Source organism: Mirounga leonina, unplaced genomic scaffold, assembly GCF_011800145.1.
Source record: "Mirounga leonina isolate KUSES-001 unplaced genomic scaffold, KU_Mleo_1.0 Mir_82, whole genome shotgun sequence".
Taxonomy (NCBI): domain Eukaryota; kingdom Metazoa; phylum Chordata; class Mammalia; order Carnivora; family Phocidae; genus Mirounga; species Mirounga leonina.
The window spans coordinates 37,775,871-37,796,009 of NW_023270825.1; the positions used below are offsets into that span (position 1 = coordinate 37,775,871).

Genomic DNA, 20,139 nt, shown 5'->3' on the forward strand with positions numbered 1-20,139 from the left:
AAAAGAAGAACTGAGTCAGACTGGATGTGGTGGATAAGGTCGTAAGTGACAAGTGACCTCTAGGGATTGGTTTGGGACACGGAGCAGGGAATGCAGGAGGAGGAGGCATTTGGAGAACATATGATGAATCATTTGGAGCACCGTTAGTTTTTCAGAAGCCAAATTGGAGGTTCCTGCGGGGAGCAGTGTAGTCTGGATACAGATTATCAAGCCAGAAACAATTCATTAAAAGAAGAGGTAATGGTGACTCAGAACATCTTAAATGGCCAATAAACATTCTATTTAGTTTTCAATCATGTTCTGCCCATTAACAGGTGAATGTGTGAGTAGCTCGTAGAATGGGCTGTTGATGGTAGGGACCACATTCTGGAATATTTGTATCATCCACAGGTCTTAGAATACCATTGTCCTAGTCTGTTCAAGCTGCTTTAAGAAAAATACCATAAATTCGGGAGCTTATAAATAACAGACACTGATTCCTGGAGTTCTGGAGGCCGGTGAGAACCCTGTTACATTTGCAGATGGCTGACTTCTCATTGAATCCTCACACAGCCAAAGGAAGCAATGGAGCTCTCAAGGAGAGGCTATCAACATTCCTATCTTGAAACCTAAACTCCAAGATGATAGTTTTAGGAAGTGGGGCCTTTGGGCAGTGATTAGGTCATGAGGGTGGAGGCTCATAAAAAAGGTCTCTATTATAAGGGCAGGAATCCCTTTCATGAGGCTCCACCCTCATGACCTAATCACTGCCCAAAGGCCCCACTTCCTACTAGTATCATCTTGGAGGTTAGGTTTCAACATATGAATGTTGAGAGGAAACAAACATTCTGAACATAGCAAACACCTTGGACTCACTCCACCCTCAGTAATTGTTCACTGAATGAATGGATTTCACTGGAAGACTGGAAGATAGTCCTGTTTTCCCCATTCTCTTTCTCTGATCATAATTCTTCTCTGGTCCCCTTGTCACACGAGATCCTCTCCCACCTTTAATCATGTGTGAATTGTCCTTGTGCAAGCAGAGTGGAAGGTTTTAAGGAGCAATCAAAGATGAATCATATGGAATCATGCTGGAAGGAGCTAAGAACTTTACTGGGGGAGATGAGACATGCATAAATGACCAAGGAAGCTAAAAAAAAAAAAAAAAAGAAGAAGAAGAAGAAAGCTAAAGGTGTAGTGACATGGAAGTTCACAGGAGTGGCAGATGTTTGCAGTTGAATTTGCCTGGGAGGAGGCATAGCACCTACCCAGGCTGTGCTGGCTCCTCTCTAATTTGTAGTGTTAATACCTCACTTCTGTTTATGCTTTTGTTTTTGCTTTCAATATTCTACCAGCAGACTGGGAAATCAGGAAACAGTTTATGATGGTTTACCCCACAGCTGTTCAGAGCTCCTATGTTTGTCATAGCAGGTATGTGTAGAACCATTAAAAAAAAAATCTGTTTCAAAGAGCAAATATTATCCAGAAATATTTGGAAAGGATCTCTATATAGTGTTTCTTAATGTTTTAATGTTTCAAAGATCTCTAAAAGATAGAATTGACTTAACAGAGTTCTAGTCTACTTGTGAGGCTATATATATGTATGTATGATGTTTCTCAACTTTTTAAAATACATTGCCCTTGGTGATAAACATTACAGCCACCCACCCCACCCCCCAGCCTGCTCTGCTCTGTGGAGAATCACCAGTTTATGATTATTAAGCATCCATAAGACCAAAAGAGTTGTAGCACTCTCTTTAAGTGGCACCCCTCTAAATCAATAAATACAAACACACAAGATGATTGAGGCTACAGATCAGTTTTTATTAGTAAAACATATTTAAAACACCTCGATCACTTTTTAAAAATGTGACTCTTACTTTCTTGGATATTCTGTTTGAAAAACCATGAACATTGAATTTTCCTGAAGGAAGCAATTTAAAATAAAATGTAAAATGTTGACAACTGTGGATATGCACATATGAGGTTATTAATTTAAACAATACCTTTCTTTGTACTTTTACTACAAACTGCACAATCTTAACATACTAATTACAGATTAAATTTAATGCCCCAGGCTTCTCCGTATTCCATAAACTCACCTCCCTTCTGTCCAACAAGATTATCTTCTCCCAAAGGATTCTCAATAGCTGGCCTCAATAGGGTGCTGGCACACAATATTCAAAAAACACGACAAACAAAAAGCAAAACCAAACAAAACACCTGGGGCAGCTAAAGTTCCCATTTACTTAATCAGGGATATCTCAAAGTGCTTTATTTAAAATAAACTACATCTTTGAGTGCCTCATGGGAAATTTATTTAAATAACCAAAAGAGTCCTCTGTTTTTGACCAGATTAGTAGATGACTAATTTTTAAAACCTGTTATATAGTTAAACAAGGTCCAATCTGTTAGGACACCTCAGATGCTTTTCTATTCCATAAAGCACAGCTTCACACCCCAAAGTATTTGGGAGTTCCGCCGACAGCTCCACAGCAACACATCGGGTCTCTATTCCCTGAATCTCCCAACCATCTCATGCCAAGAGATGTTGGGACAAAGGCCAGACATCAGAATTGGACAAATCCGCGAAGACAAAGGGCGCTGCTGACCACCAGCGCACGCGGCCCGCCCGGGCAGAGGCAGCAGGGGCCGCGCCGCTCACATGAGCTTTCACACGTAGGCGGGCGCCGGGAGCAGCAGCCCCACGGGCCGAACCCGGCCTCGGAGCCGGGGGCGGGGGCGGGGGCTGGGGCTGCGGTGCTGCGCCCGAGCACGTACCGGGGCGGGGCCTGCAGCGCGGCGGGCGGGGCTTGGGCAAGTTTTTCCCGGCGGCTTGTGTTTCGCATCCTTATCATGTAGTACCGGCGGCACCAGGCACAGAAGGGGTGACCGGTCCCTTCCGCATCCTTGTTATTTCCCCGCTGAGGGGTCGGTCTGATCAGTGCTGCTCTCAGGCACCTGTCTTTTCTCTCCGTCCCGGATCATGGAGCCGAGACAAGGGAATAAAAGAAATTAAATAGTACAAGGAGATCGGGTGTCTGGGCAGCGTCTTGGATAAAACCGTCCACTACAGGTAAGAAAATTATGTCCAAACCTCTGAAAAGTGTGAACACAATAAAGCTCCAGAAGGCGTTTTATAGGAGGGTTTGTGGTAAGGTATAGCTTTTATAGTACAAGGAGACTATTAGTATCAAATTCTACAGATCGAACAACGATCTGTAAAACGATCTGGGACAACAGGTTCAGCGCTATTTTAAGGGATGAAATACGAGTAGAGTGGTTAGTAGCGGACCTTAAAAAAAAAAAAAACCAAACACCTGAGTAAAAGATTTTTTTCTTTACACTTTTGTTGGTTACAGTTGGCAACATGCTGGCAAAGGTTTTATTTAACCAAAACCCTATTGTTAGAAAAAAGATTCCATATTCTTTGCAACTTGTTTCTGATGTTGCTACATTAGAAATCAGAACTTTTAGAATCTCAGTGTTTAAGTTTATGCAAAGCCAGTAACTTTAAGCTCATCTTTTCTGTATTTTAGAGGTTTTAGGGGAAAAGAGCTATTTGGAGTGATAGTTGCAAAGTTATACAGACTTAAACATGTCTGTTATGCCATTAAGTCAAACAGCTCTGGGAGAACCGTATCATACATTGGTATAACCTTTTATAGTTCATTAGCGGGCTTTCCATAAATCACCTCTTTCACTTGAGTTAATGTCTCCGTCACCAGACACCTGAATCTCTCGTTCAAACTCAAAATTCGGTAGCACTGTAGAACACCATTTTTACTCATTTCCATTTATGTCTTGCCATTTCTCCCTTAGGACATGCCCTCAATGTGCTCTGGTATCATTACCTTCACCCCACTGTTTTCTCTTGTTTGCTATTTAAACAGTTACCAGGGAAAAGGATATGTTCTACTGAACTGGCTGGCACCCTGCGGTGTTCAGCACCATGGGCTATGGAGTCACTGATGGCCAGCTCAAATGCTTTGAACCTTGAACTACCTCTCCAAGACTGTTTCCTCATCTATAAAATGAGATATAAATATTAATTCATAGGTGTTTTTTGAAGATTGTAAGATAACATGCAAAATGCTTAGCACAAAGTCTAACATATACCTAATAGATGTCAGATTCATTTTAAACTCCTAATCTAAAAGCCATTGTATTTAACTGTGGTAAGCTCTCTGTGGAACTCTTTTTAGTTCCAAAGTTAAAGATAAGGCTTAGAACAAAACAAAACACACTAAATTCCTTTGCCATACTTTCTTCAGGTGTGAAAATAATACTGTGATCATTCACTCACAGTGGCACCAAAAAAGTGGGGAAGTGATAGGCATGCATAAGGAGAGAAAAGCTATTACAGAATTCTAGTTGTTAGAGTAGGGTTATACTTCAGAGAAAGGCATTATAAAGAAGTAAATGAGTCTCAAAGAGAGGGCACAATGCTGGGAAGGCAGAGCTGGTTCTGCTATTTGCAACAGCTTCAAGCACTCCGGGGTGTGTGTGGGGGGGGGGGGGTGGAATTTCTGAATGACCAAAAGGTGGGTACTTATTTTCTTCCAGTTCTACTGTCCTTTAAAATGACTTTCTCTTCTAATCATTGCTCTTACAAGTCATTTTCTGACTCCCGGTCATTACATATAATCTGACCACTTACTAATATTTGAAAACTATACATCCACTTCTAGTTTTCAACTAGAGCTAATTTGCTACCAAAATAAGCAGGATTTTTGGTATTTTGACCTGAAAATATGAAGCAACTATTTTATTCTAAAATACCATCTCTGTACTATCTGTAATGAAATGCAGATGCACTTCACATTGTAGTATTTACAGTGAAATATACATGTGCTCCCCAAATCTTGGAGTAAGTCTTCATATTACAAATTTTTGTGCCCAAATTTTCATGTAATTGTAATAACATTTTTTCAGTCTGAGAGAAAAACAGCCACCTAAGATCTGGGGCTTAGTTCATTTTGTTCAGGATATTTTGTTCTCATAACATCAGGTTACAGGACCTAAGGCTCTGGCACTGCCTCTGTAATTTGTCCATAAAAATCATTTGCTGTTACTTCTGGGTGCAGAGGTTCACAGTGATTTTTCATCTTTTTGTACTAAATTTTTTAAAGTGAGAATGTATTACTTTTATAATCAGAAAAGAAATATAGTGAAATAAGTCAATCAGAGAAAGACATGTATCATATAACCTCACTGATATGAGGAATTCTTAATCTCAGGAAACAAACTGAGGGTTGCTGGAGTGGGGGGGTGGGAGGGATGGGGTGGCTGGGTGATAGACATTGGGGACAGTATGTGCTATGGTGAGCTCTGTGAATTGTGCAAGACTGTTGAATCACAGATCTGTACCTCTGAAACAAATAATGCAATGTATGTTAAGAAAAATAAAAGATAGCAGGAGGGGAAGAATGAAGGGGGGGAAATCAGAGGGGGAGACGAACCATGAGAGACAATGGAGGGGGAGTCGAACCATGAGAGACGATGGACTCTGAAAAACAAACAGGGTTCTAGAGGGGAGGGGGGTGGGAGGATGGGTTAGCCTGGTGATGGGTATTAAAGAGGGCACGTTCTGCATGGAGCACTGGGTGTTATGCACAATGAATCATGGAACACTACATCAAAAACTAATGATGTAATGTATGGTGATTAACATAACAATAAAAATTAAAAAAAAAAGAAATATAGCTATTCCATAAAAAAATACAGGAAAAAATGAGTAAAGTTATTTTAAAAATATATACAGTATCATTAAAACAAAAAATGCAAAGTTTGTTCTAGTTTCATGTCAGAGTCAGAAGACCTAAGTTTAAATCTTTGGTGTACCAAAAAAAAAAAAAAAAAAATCTTTGGTGTACCATTTATTACCTTGAAGACTTGGGACAAGTCGATTATCATTTGAGGTCTACATTTCTTCATCTATGAAATGGGAATAGATTGGAAATCTTTAGAGGCACTTCTAGCCCTTACAACATTATGTAACTATAATGTTCAGGATTTGCTTCACTCATCCCATTCACCTGGGATTAAAGCATTAAAATCGGCTTTACTTTAATAGGTTCATAAATTTATAAATGACAAGTTTCTTCTCTAAAAGCGTATTTTTTTACAGTGGAACATTATAATTTGATTTTACTTAACATGACTTTAGGGACACAGTATAAAGTGACAAAATAAATGTAGAAATAATTATTGATGTAATTTTCATAATTAAATTGTTGGTAATCAATTTTATGAGGCACTGAAGCAAATATTTTAACATAAAAGCTGATCAAAGGGGGCCTGGTCCACAGAAGATGTTTATTTGATGTAACAAAACAATACAGTTAGTGTTAGATCCAACCACAAAAAGCAAAAGGAATGAAAAATTTGTACAATGCACATAGAAAAACAAGATGTTTACTGTGACAACTATATATTTCTAAAATAATGCTTCTAAAATTACTCAATTATTGAAATCTATATGAAAACAGAAGGATGTTAATAGCGACAAAGTGCATAAAACCAAACATCAGATTTTGAGCAAATTAACATACTAGGCAATTTTGCTAACAAAGCATGATTTTTTTTCTTGCTCACAATCTGCTCAAAATATCTTTATACCAACAGGGTGGGCAGAACATTTAGGTTTAATATCAATTACACAATATTAGCATAAACTTCCACAACTACAGATAGGATACTGTTTTCTTTTGAGCTGGCAAAGTGACTAAAGAAACATCCGATCATTTCTCTGAATTGAGAATTTTATCCAAATAAATGTCACATACCTTCCAGATATATGCATATCTTTCTATATCATGTAAATGGCTTTACCCATTTAAATAATAAACCATACAAGCATTTAAGAATCATCATTATATGATTAACAAAGTCATGTTCCAGGTTGAACAATTTCATAGGCCAAAAAAAAATTTCTTCTTAAAAACTAGTTTTATAAATGCAGAATATATTGCATGAGTAACTGCTGGTATTTTTTTAAGAAAATATATTGTGCAATTGTGGCTACCATGTACTGCTGGCAAATCATTATTGTTTATGTAAAATGTGAAAAAACTGAGTAAAAATTTTTCAAACTGATCATGATGAAAGGTTACTGCCTTCTTAAAAAAAATTATATTGGCATCTTATTAAAAATAATTCGATAAGGGACAAACTCCCTAGCCCAAAATAAATAAATAAAAAGGTGCATTTTAAAAATGACGCTACTGCAATGTAATGGTTTAAATACCAAGGAACTGTGAAACGTGCTGTGATCTGGCATTAAAGAATGTACTAAAAAAGAGCATTAATGTAAATGAAGTAGAAAGGGGATCAAGATTGAACTAACCAAGTTTGTGCAGTATTGTAGCCAGGCTTCTAAAACTAGATATAGAAAATATAAATAGACTGCTTTAGGTAATGAGCCACCAGTGTCCAAAAAAAGGAATGAGATTATGAAAAAGCTCAGTTAACTTGATCCAAAGCTCTGAGTAATTCTTCACCCTGCAGTAGGTTTCTGCTGCCTTGTATAGGAGCATTAACTTCACAATCATAACTGGTCAGTTGTGGTAATCCACTCTCATCCATTGATTGCCCCAGCAGTCTACATGCTAAATCTGAAAAACAAAAACATGCATAAGTATTCATTCACCTAGTTAATGAATATTATTGAACACTCATTATGCTATAGATATTGCAGGAAAATAAAGCAAATAAGCTCTGGGTTTTTAGACTATGGTTTAGTCTGTGGTTTTAGGGCAAAACCACAGCTATGTAAACAAGTGAGTGCAATAAAGTGTTACTGGTGCTATGTCAGAAGCATTTAAAGGACACAATGATGGCACAAAGGAGTGATAAATCAGTTTTGAATAAGGCATAAAAATGTACAAGTTTCAGCTTCTATTTAATACTGATATAGACACAGATATATAAAAGACAATTACTAAAAATTAAAAGTTCCATCTTGAAATAGCTATTCCTGCATTACCGCCGCTAACATTACTTTTAATGATGCTAAAGAATGAAAATCACTCTCACTGACAGTAAAGCTTCTAAATAAAGTTTCATATATTTTAATTCTCTGTGGGATGTTCAAGGGTAGAAAGAACAAACTAACCAGAGGGTATTAAAATAATTGTCTTTTGCTCCATTCCATTGTGTTCACTAGATTTGCATCCTTTTACGCGTTTCCAAGAAAGTGATGTAGTAGTTGCACGATCGTCTGGCTGCTGTAATAATGTTCCCTAAAAACAGTAAAGTTATTTCAGTTTTACTGTGTTGAAATTTTTTAAAATCAAAAACACTGAAATCAGCTTACGTGTAATGACAGTATGTAGGCAGATTTCTTAAATACAGCCCTAAATTATTTTTCTTTCTCTTAATACTATGATAAAATTATTTGCCACTTATTATGGCAATTGTTTTTTAAATGCTTTCTAGTTAATATGATCTGAAAATATCAGTATGAATTACACCATCCCTGACAACATTAACTACTGTTTTTGGGGGGTAAGATGGGAAAGTAACTGAAAGCAAAGAGAACAAGACTGGTAGTGAATGAGTGGAGAAATTCACTTTTCACTTAAAATACATTTGTAGTGTTTGGAATTTTTACAACAAGAATGTATTCATTAAATGTATTTTTATGAAATAGTGCATACAAAGTGAAAGAATGTTTAACCTCTGAAAATACAACTTTTGTATTTGGAAGAAACAAAGAATTACTTATATACAACACATTAGCTAGAACAGAAAAACAAACATGTACTCTCACACTTACAATTCCTACTGCTTGAAAAAGTGAACCGTCCTGTTCTATTTTTCGCTTTCTCTGAGCATTCTGCAAAGCTAGTATCTTTGGATTTAGTTCTTCCTCAGGAATGGTAGTTCTGAAAAAAAAATATGGTTGCTTTATTATTTTTAAAATATCCAACTAACTTGTTTTTGAAAATATATAATGCCTGCTTGCCAACATTAAGGAATATAATGTTGTATGTAAGAGAACTTTACCGATTACTAAAGTTTATTTAAAAGTCAAAGCTCAATTTTTATTTTTTTATTTTTTAAATATTTTATTTATTTATTTGACAGAGAGAGACACAGCGAGAGAGGAAACACAAGCAGGGGGAGTGGGAGAGGGAAAAGCAGGCTTCCCGCCGAGCAGGGAGCCTGATGCGGGGCTCGATCCCAGGACTCTGGGATCATGACCTGAGCCGAAGGCAGACGCTTAATGACTGAGCCACCCAGGCGCCCCTAAAGCTCAATTTTTAAAACAAAATTTCTTAAAAGATGCATTTACCTATTTATAAAATAGATCTGAACAGAACTAAATGGATATTTTTGTAGGTTAAAGTGAAATACTGATTCTTCATTCCACCCAGTAAAATACACAGATATTCTTGGGACTACAAGAATACAAGATTAATTTCACAATTGTGTAGTGTTTTTGTTTATAAAACATTGCATGTTCATTAGTTCATTTTAGCCTCACACCAATCTCCAAGATAAAGAGGTATATAGCACCTATTTTATAAATGAGAAACCTGAAGCTTGTTAGCAATGGGACTTTAAGTTACCTAGTTAGTTGCAGATATGGAAGTACATTCTAGATCTGATACCCACTCCTCTCCCAGTAATCTTTTCCACTAAGCCACTTTGTCCTCAGTATTGATCTGATTATCAAACCCGAACTATCTGCATTTAAAATTAGTATTAAATAGTGAAGAACTGTTTTATGCATCAGGCACATGAATTCTGTTATCTGTTTTGTCTTTTCAAGAACTCCTCTCCCCAGCCCATACACAATCACAATAGCTCCTTGCTCTGTTCCATATAGTTAAGAATGCCATATGGATAAGTGATACATTATTCAAATTGCTACATGAGGTTTTGTTTTCTATTTTAAAAAATCCTATGAAACCCTCACAATACAGATAGGCAGGATTTAAAATTCCTATATAAATATATTATCTTTATGAAGTATAACTCTGTCATGTAAATATCATTTCAGTAGTAGTAAGGAAAAAGCCTCTATATTTCTTCAAGGTAAGTTCATCTCTTAAAAAGTGTTTACTGTATACTATTTTGGAACTAATGTGAAAAAAAACTTGCTAAAGTGACTAGATGTTAGACTTTGGTTTTGACAGGTACACAGATGTTCAGAAAACTGAACATCCCATAGTCCCCTGTAGCTAACAGTAAACTGCAAATTCAAGGTCACTGCCAATTCTATAACTATATTTATTCATCCATCTATCCATCTAATAACCATTTACTGAGCAAGTATTACACATTACATACTGTACTAAGTATTAGTACCATGAAAATGTCTAAGACATTGTCACTGCCTTAAAGGAATTCTGAGTCTAAAGTCAGTTGGTGACATACTAATTTATAAAGTAATGTAAACATTACATTTTAAAATTTTTTTGTTAAACTAAAGCCCCAAGATCTTTTCCTAGTTCTGGGAAAGGTTCCTCCTAGCATTCTAGGTCAAAATAGTGATGAAGGGCAAGAGAAAAAAGCCATAAAGTCTTGTTATGGCAGTGCTTTTTTTCTTGCTATTGTTATTAATGGTTTCTTTCCTCCACAAACTGCCCCACTGACTAGCTAAAACTGGTTTCCTCTGACTACAGCCTCAAATTTAAAATATCAAATCCCACTATAAAAGTTATATATAGAAATTATAACTTAAAATCTGGGTGGTGTACAGGTATTTGCTCAAACTAACTCCATAAAAGCAACATCCTACATCATGCTTAGATTCCTGTTAGCTCTTAAACACTTATTTAACTTATAATATAGCTAATGTTCTATAAATATGTCATGAAAAATAAAAACAATTATACATACATTTTAAAAGAAAGCTTCCCCTGTATTGAATACTGGGGACTGAAGACTATCAGGCTTAATTTGAAATGGGGAATTGGAAATACCCTTAAGTTGGAAGGTCTTTTATTCAGGTAAGCTTTAAAATAACTCAAAGAGACAAACAGTGGAGGACAGTTAACTAGTCTGATTTAAACAACTATAAGAAACTGGGCCAATTTTTGTACAGTTAAGAACTTACTGGCTGCATTACATTTTTTAAAGGTACTGGAAGACACGCCTACCTCCTACATTTAGATAGGTGATATGGTTATTTTCAAGAAAATAAATACACAAGTTAATTTAGAAACATTTTTTTGAGTGCTTGTTTTACCAGAATTTGTATGTCAATTTAATGTTCTTAAAGCATATTTATCAGAAAGTTAGCTATGTTTAGAAATAAGTTACCACCACACACATTTTCTCAAAAATAGTAAAAGAACAGTAACTTTAATGTTAGATATAAATACCTTTGACTCAAAGTGACAGATAACACGTTAGGGCTTCTTGGATGAGATTTTTCTGTCTGTTCTATGACTCCTTTTCCTGCTCTGTTTGGTGAGGCTGTCCGACTTCCAGTATCACTGTATGGTGATGCCGTGGCACTAGTAGTTACTTTAGGTACATGGGTAGGAGATGGAGATGCAATCAGTATTTTAATATCTTCTGTACCATCTTTTGTCACTGTTTTTAATTCATCAGTGGTAGCAGTGGTACTGGTAGTGGTCACAGGAGGCTCTTGAATTTGAGTAGGCTGGAATACTGTAACTGTGCTCGCACTCTGAGGGCTTGTAGAACTGCTTTCCAGTGGTGACAACTGATCGAAGGAACGTAACTGGAAGTCATCATCCATTGGGATATAAGGAGCTAACATCTCCAAGTCTAAATCAGTGTCCTTTAAAGCAACAAGTACATGAGTTTTACAATGGCCACATCTTATAAAAGAAAAAGAAGTTAAACCCAGAATCACTTCAAACTGAAAATTAATAAAGTTTAATAGAGAATATAATAAACAAGTTCCTATACCTGGGTGGAAAATGGATTCTTTGCTTCTGTGTCTTCAGCAAAAAGTTTCTCTACTAATTCCAGCTTAAATTCATTGACCATATCACTATCCACATCAAAACAATATTCACTGGGACTGTTAGGCTGTAAAAGGAATTCAATGTGTTTACATTTCCCTGAGGAAACATGCATATATTTTGCTAGTTGTTAGAATTCTCAAAGCACACCTCAGAGAATCCCTAACAAAGTCCATCTCTTCCATCACATTTTATCTAACTAGTGAGAAGTTAAACTTTTGAGCTTACATTTTTAACTAATTTTGCCAATATATACATTTCTGACTGTGTAACAGCATTTATAAAATTAGGACTAAAAGATACATTCATCTGCTTCTTCTGAAGAATAAAACTCCTTTAATAATTCAACTCCCACATGGTACCTAATTGGCCAATAATACACTCACTGGAATCTACCTTTGTTCTGAGAAGCCACACTTCTGTGGGGATGTACCTAAAAATCTCACATGTATTCTGGGGTGGGGGAGGGGTGGAGACTTAAGTTCTTCTGCTTGCCTTCACCTTAATGAATGCAGTACTATTTTAGGAGTTCTGAGCAAGGATTCTAACCAATAAACTGTAACTACATAGTCTAAGCATAAACTTCTGCTTCCCTCATTTTAACATCTTTGTTAGATTAAAAACAAAACGAATCAATAGATTTTTATGCTGGGTAAGCAGAGTAACCACAGTACAAAATATATTCTCCAGAAGGCTGTGAGATGTCAAATCTCCTACTCTTCACTTGCCAGTCTGAACTGATAAATATTTAATGTAAAATTATTCACCACTTATTAAGACTTACTTGCGCATCACAGGTCATAATACTCAAGTCTGAGCTGCCCTAATCCTGAGCATATTTTTAGACGTAGGAAGCTCCGAAGTGGAATCATTCTAGATTTAGAAATAGAACCCTATGTGACATCTTTAGTCTTGGCCTCAGCCTAGCCCTCAAAGACTATTTTCAGTGTTTATAGAAAAACTATTATCAAGACAGAACTTGAATAAAAATAGTTATAAGGTATTTACTCTGGGTAAGACTTGGTATTTTCATGTTACACTAATCCAGAACAGTAATGGAATTGGGCTAAATTAGGCAAATAGCTTAGGGTCCTTTCCTTTTGAAGCTTCGCTAAAATAAGCCTTTTGCTACTTGACAATTCTCCAACTCAAAGGGTAGTATCAATGGGCTTGGAGCAATTACAGGCACACACACTGTTCTCTGTGGATGTCTAAATTCAAGACTTTTTGTATTCATTTTATAAATACATTCCTGAACATTAAAATATGAAAGTTATCCTCTTCTTATATCATGACACCTACCTCAGGTGAACTTTGTCTAGTGCTTCCATCAGAAGGACTAGCTGGCTGATCTTGAATCTGGGGCATAGTAAAAGAAAGTTCCAGGGACTCTGGATTTGGCTCTAATTTTAATGCAACTTCTTGATTGAGTGCAGGGTCAGCACTACTTCGAAGTGGCTTTGGAGTTTCAGAAGCAGGTAAGGGAGACATTGCCAAATTTATATTCTGTAATTTGTCGTTGGATGAGGGGAGCATTACGTCATTATACAACGGAACTTCCTCAAGTTGTTGGTCATCAGTTTCTGTGTCTATAGGGAAAAAAATTATTAGTCAATTTAAAGAATAGCTAGATTTTAATAATATACAGAAATGTATGCCCCCTTTTATAAAAGGTCTAAATCAAACAAAAATGTTACCAAATTTTCCTTAATCAGAAAGTTTACAGATATTACAGTATAAACATAAGTCTGAGTTATCTTTCCAATCTACTATTGACAGCTTCTATTATATTTATGGCATAAAACCCCCTGCAATTCCAACCTTTTCATACCTTCTATTCATTAAAATTTAACCAACTTTGAAAAGTAGTTTTTATTTTCAATGTTTGATATTATGGTATGACTATTTATCCTTTAATGAACTGCGCTTACTGCAATATAACTGCTACATTGTGGAGAAAATATGGCAATAGGATATAGAAACAGAGTAGCGGAGAAACATTAAAGTGGGAAGAAGAAATACCTAAGAACCCTTTGAAGCACAAGTTCCAACACTGTGACAGAAGCAGGAATGCTGAGAAATTATAGGGGCAAAAATATTTAAGCAAATATTGAAAAAAACTTTGAAAAACAAAATATATAAGACTACAATGTCCAAATGATTACTAACAAAAACATGTCCAAGTTCAGTTAAAATGGGCTTGTACCAACAGACATAGTTTTTAAGCAATCATAAGAATAACTAAAGACCCACCATTGCTGCCGAAATCTAGAGATATGATTGTGTCTCCAGCAGCTGGGGCCAGCAAAGTTAAAGCATCGGGTTCCTTCTTAAGTTTATCAAAGAGACTACTTGTATCTTCTGATTCAACTTTGGTGAATAGCTGAGTCATTTTCATATCTGAAGATTCAACTGGTTTGAGGACACATTCTGTTTGTTGAAGGGAGAAAATCAAGTCGTGCTGAATAATACCACTGTCAAAAAAGAGAGATTAGTAATTCTTAAATGAGCACTGACACAATGCTGGGGGGGGGGTGTCTCTGAAATAACCTTATCTCTTAAAATTCTTCTTTATGAAAAGGAACATTTTAAGATACCTTATCCTAATCTCTCATGCATACTTAGTCACATTTAGGGTTTAAAATACCAATATGAAATAAACACCTATAAAAATTCATAGTACAAGACAGTTCAAATATTTGACCAATTAAGAAAATTCAGCTATCCCTCTGGAAAGAAATGTAATAGTCAAGTACATGAGGGGCACAAACAGATCTTCACAATTTTTGGGCTGATTCACATGTAATGAAACTGGCACAGAAGAACTCTTTGGGACTGATGTATGAGGCATGACCTAAGGATGGTCCCAGAATATAAAGATATATAAACACCCAAGGCCTTTCAAAGAAGGGTGCCATATTTTCCTTGACGGTAAGAAAATGGTATCATGGTAACACCTGCAGGATAGAGCTGAAGAGGGATGATGACAACAGATCCATCTTTGTGTTTGGCTTAAATGTTTTATTGTCCCTTTAATCAACAAATATTTAAGTGTTCACTAAGTGAAATGAACCAAGGATACAAAGTTTAAAATACCTAACCCAGGTATTTTATAACCCAGTGTGAAAGTAGATGTGCAATTAAAAAACAAAGTGGTAATTGCTAAAATAGAGAAGGTCTGCTTCACAGAGAAGCCAACAAGCTGAAACTCTGGCTCAAGTAGGGTTTTTTTTGGCAAATGGGGTAGGGGGAAAAGAAGGACATTCCAAGTGGGTGATTCTTATATAATGGGAAAGCCACAAAAGAACTCTTTGGCACTAATATTAAAACATTAAAGTATGAAAAAAACTACAGTAACAACATTAAAGGATAGTGTCAGAAGTGGCAAAAATAAAAACAAATGACCAAAGTCTTCCTAAGAGAGGTGGCCATAGTTTTAGAAAGATGATGGAATCTGTGGAAGCACGAGAGTAGAGAAAATGACAAGAAATGATGCTATGCAAGTAAGCCATGGTTACCTTGGGGTTATAAAAAGACCTTTAAAACCATTATAAGGAAAATGAAATGATCAGATATTCGTGCAAGAAAACTCAGCATGGTGGTAATCTGAAAGATGGACTAGAAGGGGGCAGTCACTTGCTGAAGTAGATCAAATGAAAGATTGCTTTATGATATCCTAATATTCACAAGCCAATCAACTAAAAGAAGAGTTCATGAATATACAAGAGCCATGCGCCACATTATACAGCCTTTTACAGTCACCTTATATAGGATTTCATCTAATCCTCACTACAACCTTCTGAGCTAAGTATTATCATCTCTCCTATATGGGTGAAATTCAAAGAAATGAGAATTTCCCAAGGTCATGGAGCTAATGAGTGAAAGAGCTATGACACAGATCTAACTATTCCAAGGCCGGTATTCTTCCTACAAAATAACACAATTACTTGAGATAGTATATGCTGATCGATACATAACTAGAACAAACTAATCCAACAGGAGATCTCTGGGTTTTTTTTCAAGGTCTTTTTTAAAAACAAGAGTGAAAAGAATGGAAACAGATAGCTACCGATAATATCTGCAGAATCACTGCAGAATAGCTGGCCTGGACACTCCACTCAAGAGTACCAAAAACCATAATTAGGTAGAAATGTGAAAATAAAATTCAGATAACATTTATAATCTTCTCTTCCTATAAAAGAACAGATTATCCAAAAAAGTAATGACTTGCTCCCCCAAAATATTTACTTTCCAAGCTTACCTCACAACATAATTTACACATACAATGCACTGTGGTTGAGAGTTCTTAGTGTTATATATGACAGTTGCTTGAGTTTCAACCCAGACATATCCACCTCTTTTGGCAAGCATCCTGTACTGTCCTGTGGTGACTTGTCCTTTAGTAAACACTAGGAGTGGAAAGGAAAGGAAAAAGAGTCACGGAGAGAAAATAACTTTGAATTTTCAATCAAATGAATAGGATGCTGAATGTTGGTCATTATTTTAGAAAAGAGAGATGTTTATTTTAATGGAATCAACTGTAACCGTTTAAACAGAGAAAAAGTCCTGGCATAGCCAAAAATATACACATTTCATTCTTCTAACCCCCAAAATAAACTCCTTTCCTGCCAATCTTCACTTTAAATCAAATGAAAGCCAGGAATGAGGGATAGCAGTGACTAAAATTCCTTTAATGACTTAGATGTTGAAAGTATCAGAAAGACTACAGAAAGAATAATCTTGATTCTACAGAGAGCATTTGAGCAAGTGGCACTGCTACATTTCCTTAAATTTCTACTGAGGTTTCCAGAGAATTAACGATGCTTCAAAATAACTGTGCTAGCATATTTGAATCTCAACTGATATCACGCTGAAATCTTTTTGGCAATCTAGGCGATCTTAATCTCTTACTGATTTGGGAGAAAGTACTAGATAAATAGTAATGATGACATTATCACGAGGACTAGGGCCCTGACTGCCGACTTGGGCTCATTCTGCAGTTCAAGGCTAATCATACTAACTCAGTGACATTCAGGTATCCCCGATCACATTGGGAAGTCATGTTTAGGTACAGATTAAACAGGCAAGTGATATTTCAAAGTCTTACTTTCTTGGATCTTTTAAATAACATTCACGAGTAAAACAGAATTGTATCTCATGTCAAGGGTACTTGTTACCACTTGTACATGACATTGATCACCTTCAAATTCATTGAGTCACTGAACAATTATTTTCTGAGTGCCTTCCATGTGCCAACCACTGGTCTGAATACTTAAGTATGAATTCTGAAAATGATGCTGTAATATTCTATGACCTTTAGTCTTTGTATTTAAAATGCCAACTTAGTTTTATATATTATTAAATGATTCTACTTTAGCATTCGTTATAATAAACACAAAACATAGACTTAATGGTCACAATCCCTTATGAAGAGTTCTATTAAAACATTTAGTCTAGGAGGGGTGCCTGGGTGGCTCAGTTGGTTAAAGCATCTGCCTTTGGCTTGGATCATGATCCTAAGGTCCTGGGATCCAGCCAGCATCAGGCTCCCTGCTCAGTGGGGAGCCTGCTTCTCCCCGCACCCCTTCCCCTGCTCTCTCTCGCTGTCTTTTTCAAATAAATAAAATCTTAAAAAAAAAAAAAAAAAAAAAAGACATTTAGTCTAGGAGAGGCAGCTGGGTGGCTCAGTTGGTTAAGCGTCTGACTCTTGATCTCAGCTCAGGTCTTGATCTCAGGTTTTTGAGTTCAAGCCCCAAACTTAAAAAAAAAAAAAGATGTTTAGTCTAGGAAGACTGGTTAATTTTAACCAAAAAGTTAGATATATGGCTAAACAGTAAAGAGACTGCAAGAGTTAAATAATTAGAACATCTGTAGTTCTTCCACTGTACTTACTATCATGATGAGTTTTGGTCAGATGGTCAGAGTCCAAAGCATGATAATATTCATAAATTGAGCGGCCCAAAAGTTCTTCTGGCTCATATCCCATCAATTCAGTAATTCTGTTAAGTAAAAATTATAAAAAGAGAAAAACTAAGTGATAAAGAAAAATTTTGCTTCTCCAAAGTAACTGATATGCATTAAGAGCATCCTCCTTTGCTTAGAGTAAGTTTACATCTCACCTTTGGTAACTCTACAGTTAACTAAATGCAGTACCATGCACTTCTGGTAGGTCCTCTGGGTTCATCCTGCTACTTGACCCTTTTATCCCCTTCACCCAAACTTAATACCTTTTTTTTTTTTAAAGATTTATCTACTTATTTGAGAGAGCACGCGCGCGCGCACAGTCTGACATGGGGCCAGATCCCACAACTCTGAGATCATGACCTGGGCGGAAACCAAGAGTTAGACACTCAACCCACTGCATCACCCCAGGTGCCCCCTATTTTTATCACATTTTACTGTACTTACTTTTGGTAAAAAGACAGGGGATTCATAAATAGATAGGAAGTACTGCTAAATTAAATGATAAAAGTTATAAAGGTAGCCACTGACATTTAATTTGAAATATAAGATTAAATCCATAACATTAGTTTACCATAAAACCAGATTCTTTAACAGTGCCCTTAGGCAAGGCTTCACTTTGGGGGATCAATACTACATAATTTTAATATCACCAACCAAAGACTATCCACACTAAATGGGAACTTAAGAAATACATATTATGTTGGTTTTAGAAGATGCTCTTATACTTAGTTTTTTAAATAATATAAAATTATAGGAATTCATTTCAGATGAAAAATGATATCAAACTGAAAATGGAAGAGAAAATAATTCAGTTACCCCTTTTGGTTTCCAGGCAACTCTTTTTGGACAGGGATTAGATCTTATTACTTTCTGTAACGAGTCTGAAATGGAACCCATTTCATGTGAAAGAGAATGCTTATTAGCACCATACTAAACCGAAATGTTCTCTTTTTTCTGAGAGCAAAACATGAGTTCAACTTTTCATTTTCTCAGCCTTTAGAATTTAAACGACTTTCTAACTGAGGTGTAAGCAAAGTTACTTAATGTACTGTGTCCAAAAAAAACTACAAAAACACACAGAGGAGATATCCTTCTAAGAAATGTATAAAAGTAATACTCTTTGTGTTGTCAAACTTTAAGGCAAGATCTGCCATATAGTTTATTCCAAAATAAAAATAGGTAAATAGAAAGTGGTTTGTAAAAAAAAACAAATTAAACCAAACCACACTAAAATCCAAACTTCTTTACAAAGGGATATCCCTAAACACATCTGCACTAGGTGGCAGCATTACAAAGGAAATTATTTTATAAAAAACAGTCCTATTTCTTTAAATGATACTCTAAAAATAATTTTAATTGGTTTTATATAGGTTATTTAAGTAAGATTCCCATGGAATTAAAAAAACTTCCATTATTTAAATCTTTATATGCGTAAGTATGCTTGGTATTGTTCTGGGTGTGAAAATACAAGGTCAAAACTCAACATGTAGCTAATCTTCTGGAACAGTTACCATACTACTTATGAAATAATGTGCTAAGTGTAATGATGGGAATCTGTTGCAGGAATCAGAGGAACCACCCTTATCCATGAGAAGAAATAGTGGGGTGAGGGACAACTTCTTACAGGAGACTTAGGACTTGAACATAGGAGAAAAGCAGGGAGAGCAAAACCATTTCAGGAAGACGGTATACCAGAAGCAAAGACAGAGATGAGAAAATGCTTGAGATAAGAAAATGCTTGACATTGTATAAACAAGAAAGACTCATGTGGTTGGGGGGGGGGGGCAGGTGAGGAGAGATGAGGCTAGAGAAGTAACCAAATTAATGAGGGCCTTGTATTATCATGTTAAGAAGCTCTGATTTAATTAGATGTCTAGTCAGTACTTCTCAATCTGAGTTGAGGTATGTCTATCACTGAGGGATACAAGATGTTAAAATATAAACAACATATTTTCCTAGAAAGTCAATTTTATTTAACTTTAGAGAATTACATAGCTTATATTCTGTACCAAAAAGGGGAGTGATTCAGAAAATCTTATCACAAAGTGTTTTTAAGAGACTAGGAACCTGTGATCTAAAGCAACTATGCAGCGTATTATTCCTTCATTATAAGCGTCTTGAGGATAAGAACTGTTGTTCTTCATTTCTACTTTGCCATGAACTTGTAGATGCTCAAATAAATGTGTTGAATGACTATATGTGGAAATTATTACAGTAAATATTAAGTGTTTGTGAGATATTCTGAATG

The 20,139-nt window shown here is 36.0% G+C and overlaps 1 protein-coding gene across 3 annotated transcripts in view; it reads right to left on the reverse strand.

The window, feature by feature from the left end:
* Positions 1–6,268: 6,268 nt before the first annotated feature.
* HIF1A (hypoxia inducible factor 1 subunit alpha) overlaps positions 6,269–20,139 on the reverse strand; it is a 39,245-nt gene continuing 25,374 nt past the window's right edge. For 2 of the 3 annotated variants that reach the window (XM_034992742.1, XM_034992743.1), the window contains 9 exons: positions 17,820–17,926; positions 16,189–16,336; positions 14,181–14,401; positions 13,230–13,516; positions 11,872–11,994; positions 11,316–11,740; positions 8,759–8,867; positions 8,096–8,222; positions 6,954–7,595 (listed from right to left, as the gene is read on the reverse strand). In XM_034992742.1, coding sequence (XP_034848633.1) covers positions 7,444–7,595; positions 8,096–8,222; positions 8,759–8,867; positions 11,316–11,740; positions 11,872–11,994; positions 13,230–13,516; positions 14,181–14,401; positions 16,189–16,336; positions 17,820–17,926 — 1,699 coding nt within the window. In that variant the 3' untranslated portion in view covers positions 6,954–7,443. Of the gene's footprint in view, positions 7,596–8,095; positions 8,223–8,758; positions 8,868–11,315; positions 11,741–11,871; positions 11,995–13,229; positions 13,517–14,180; positions 14,402–16,188; positions 16,337–17,819; positions 17,927–20,139 lie in introns of all 3 variants that reach the window. The other variant, XM_034992741.1, reaches the window with a different exon arrangement.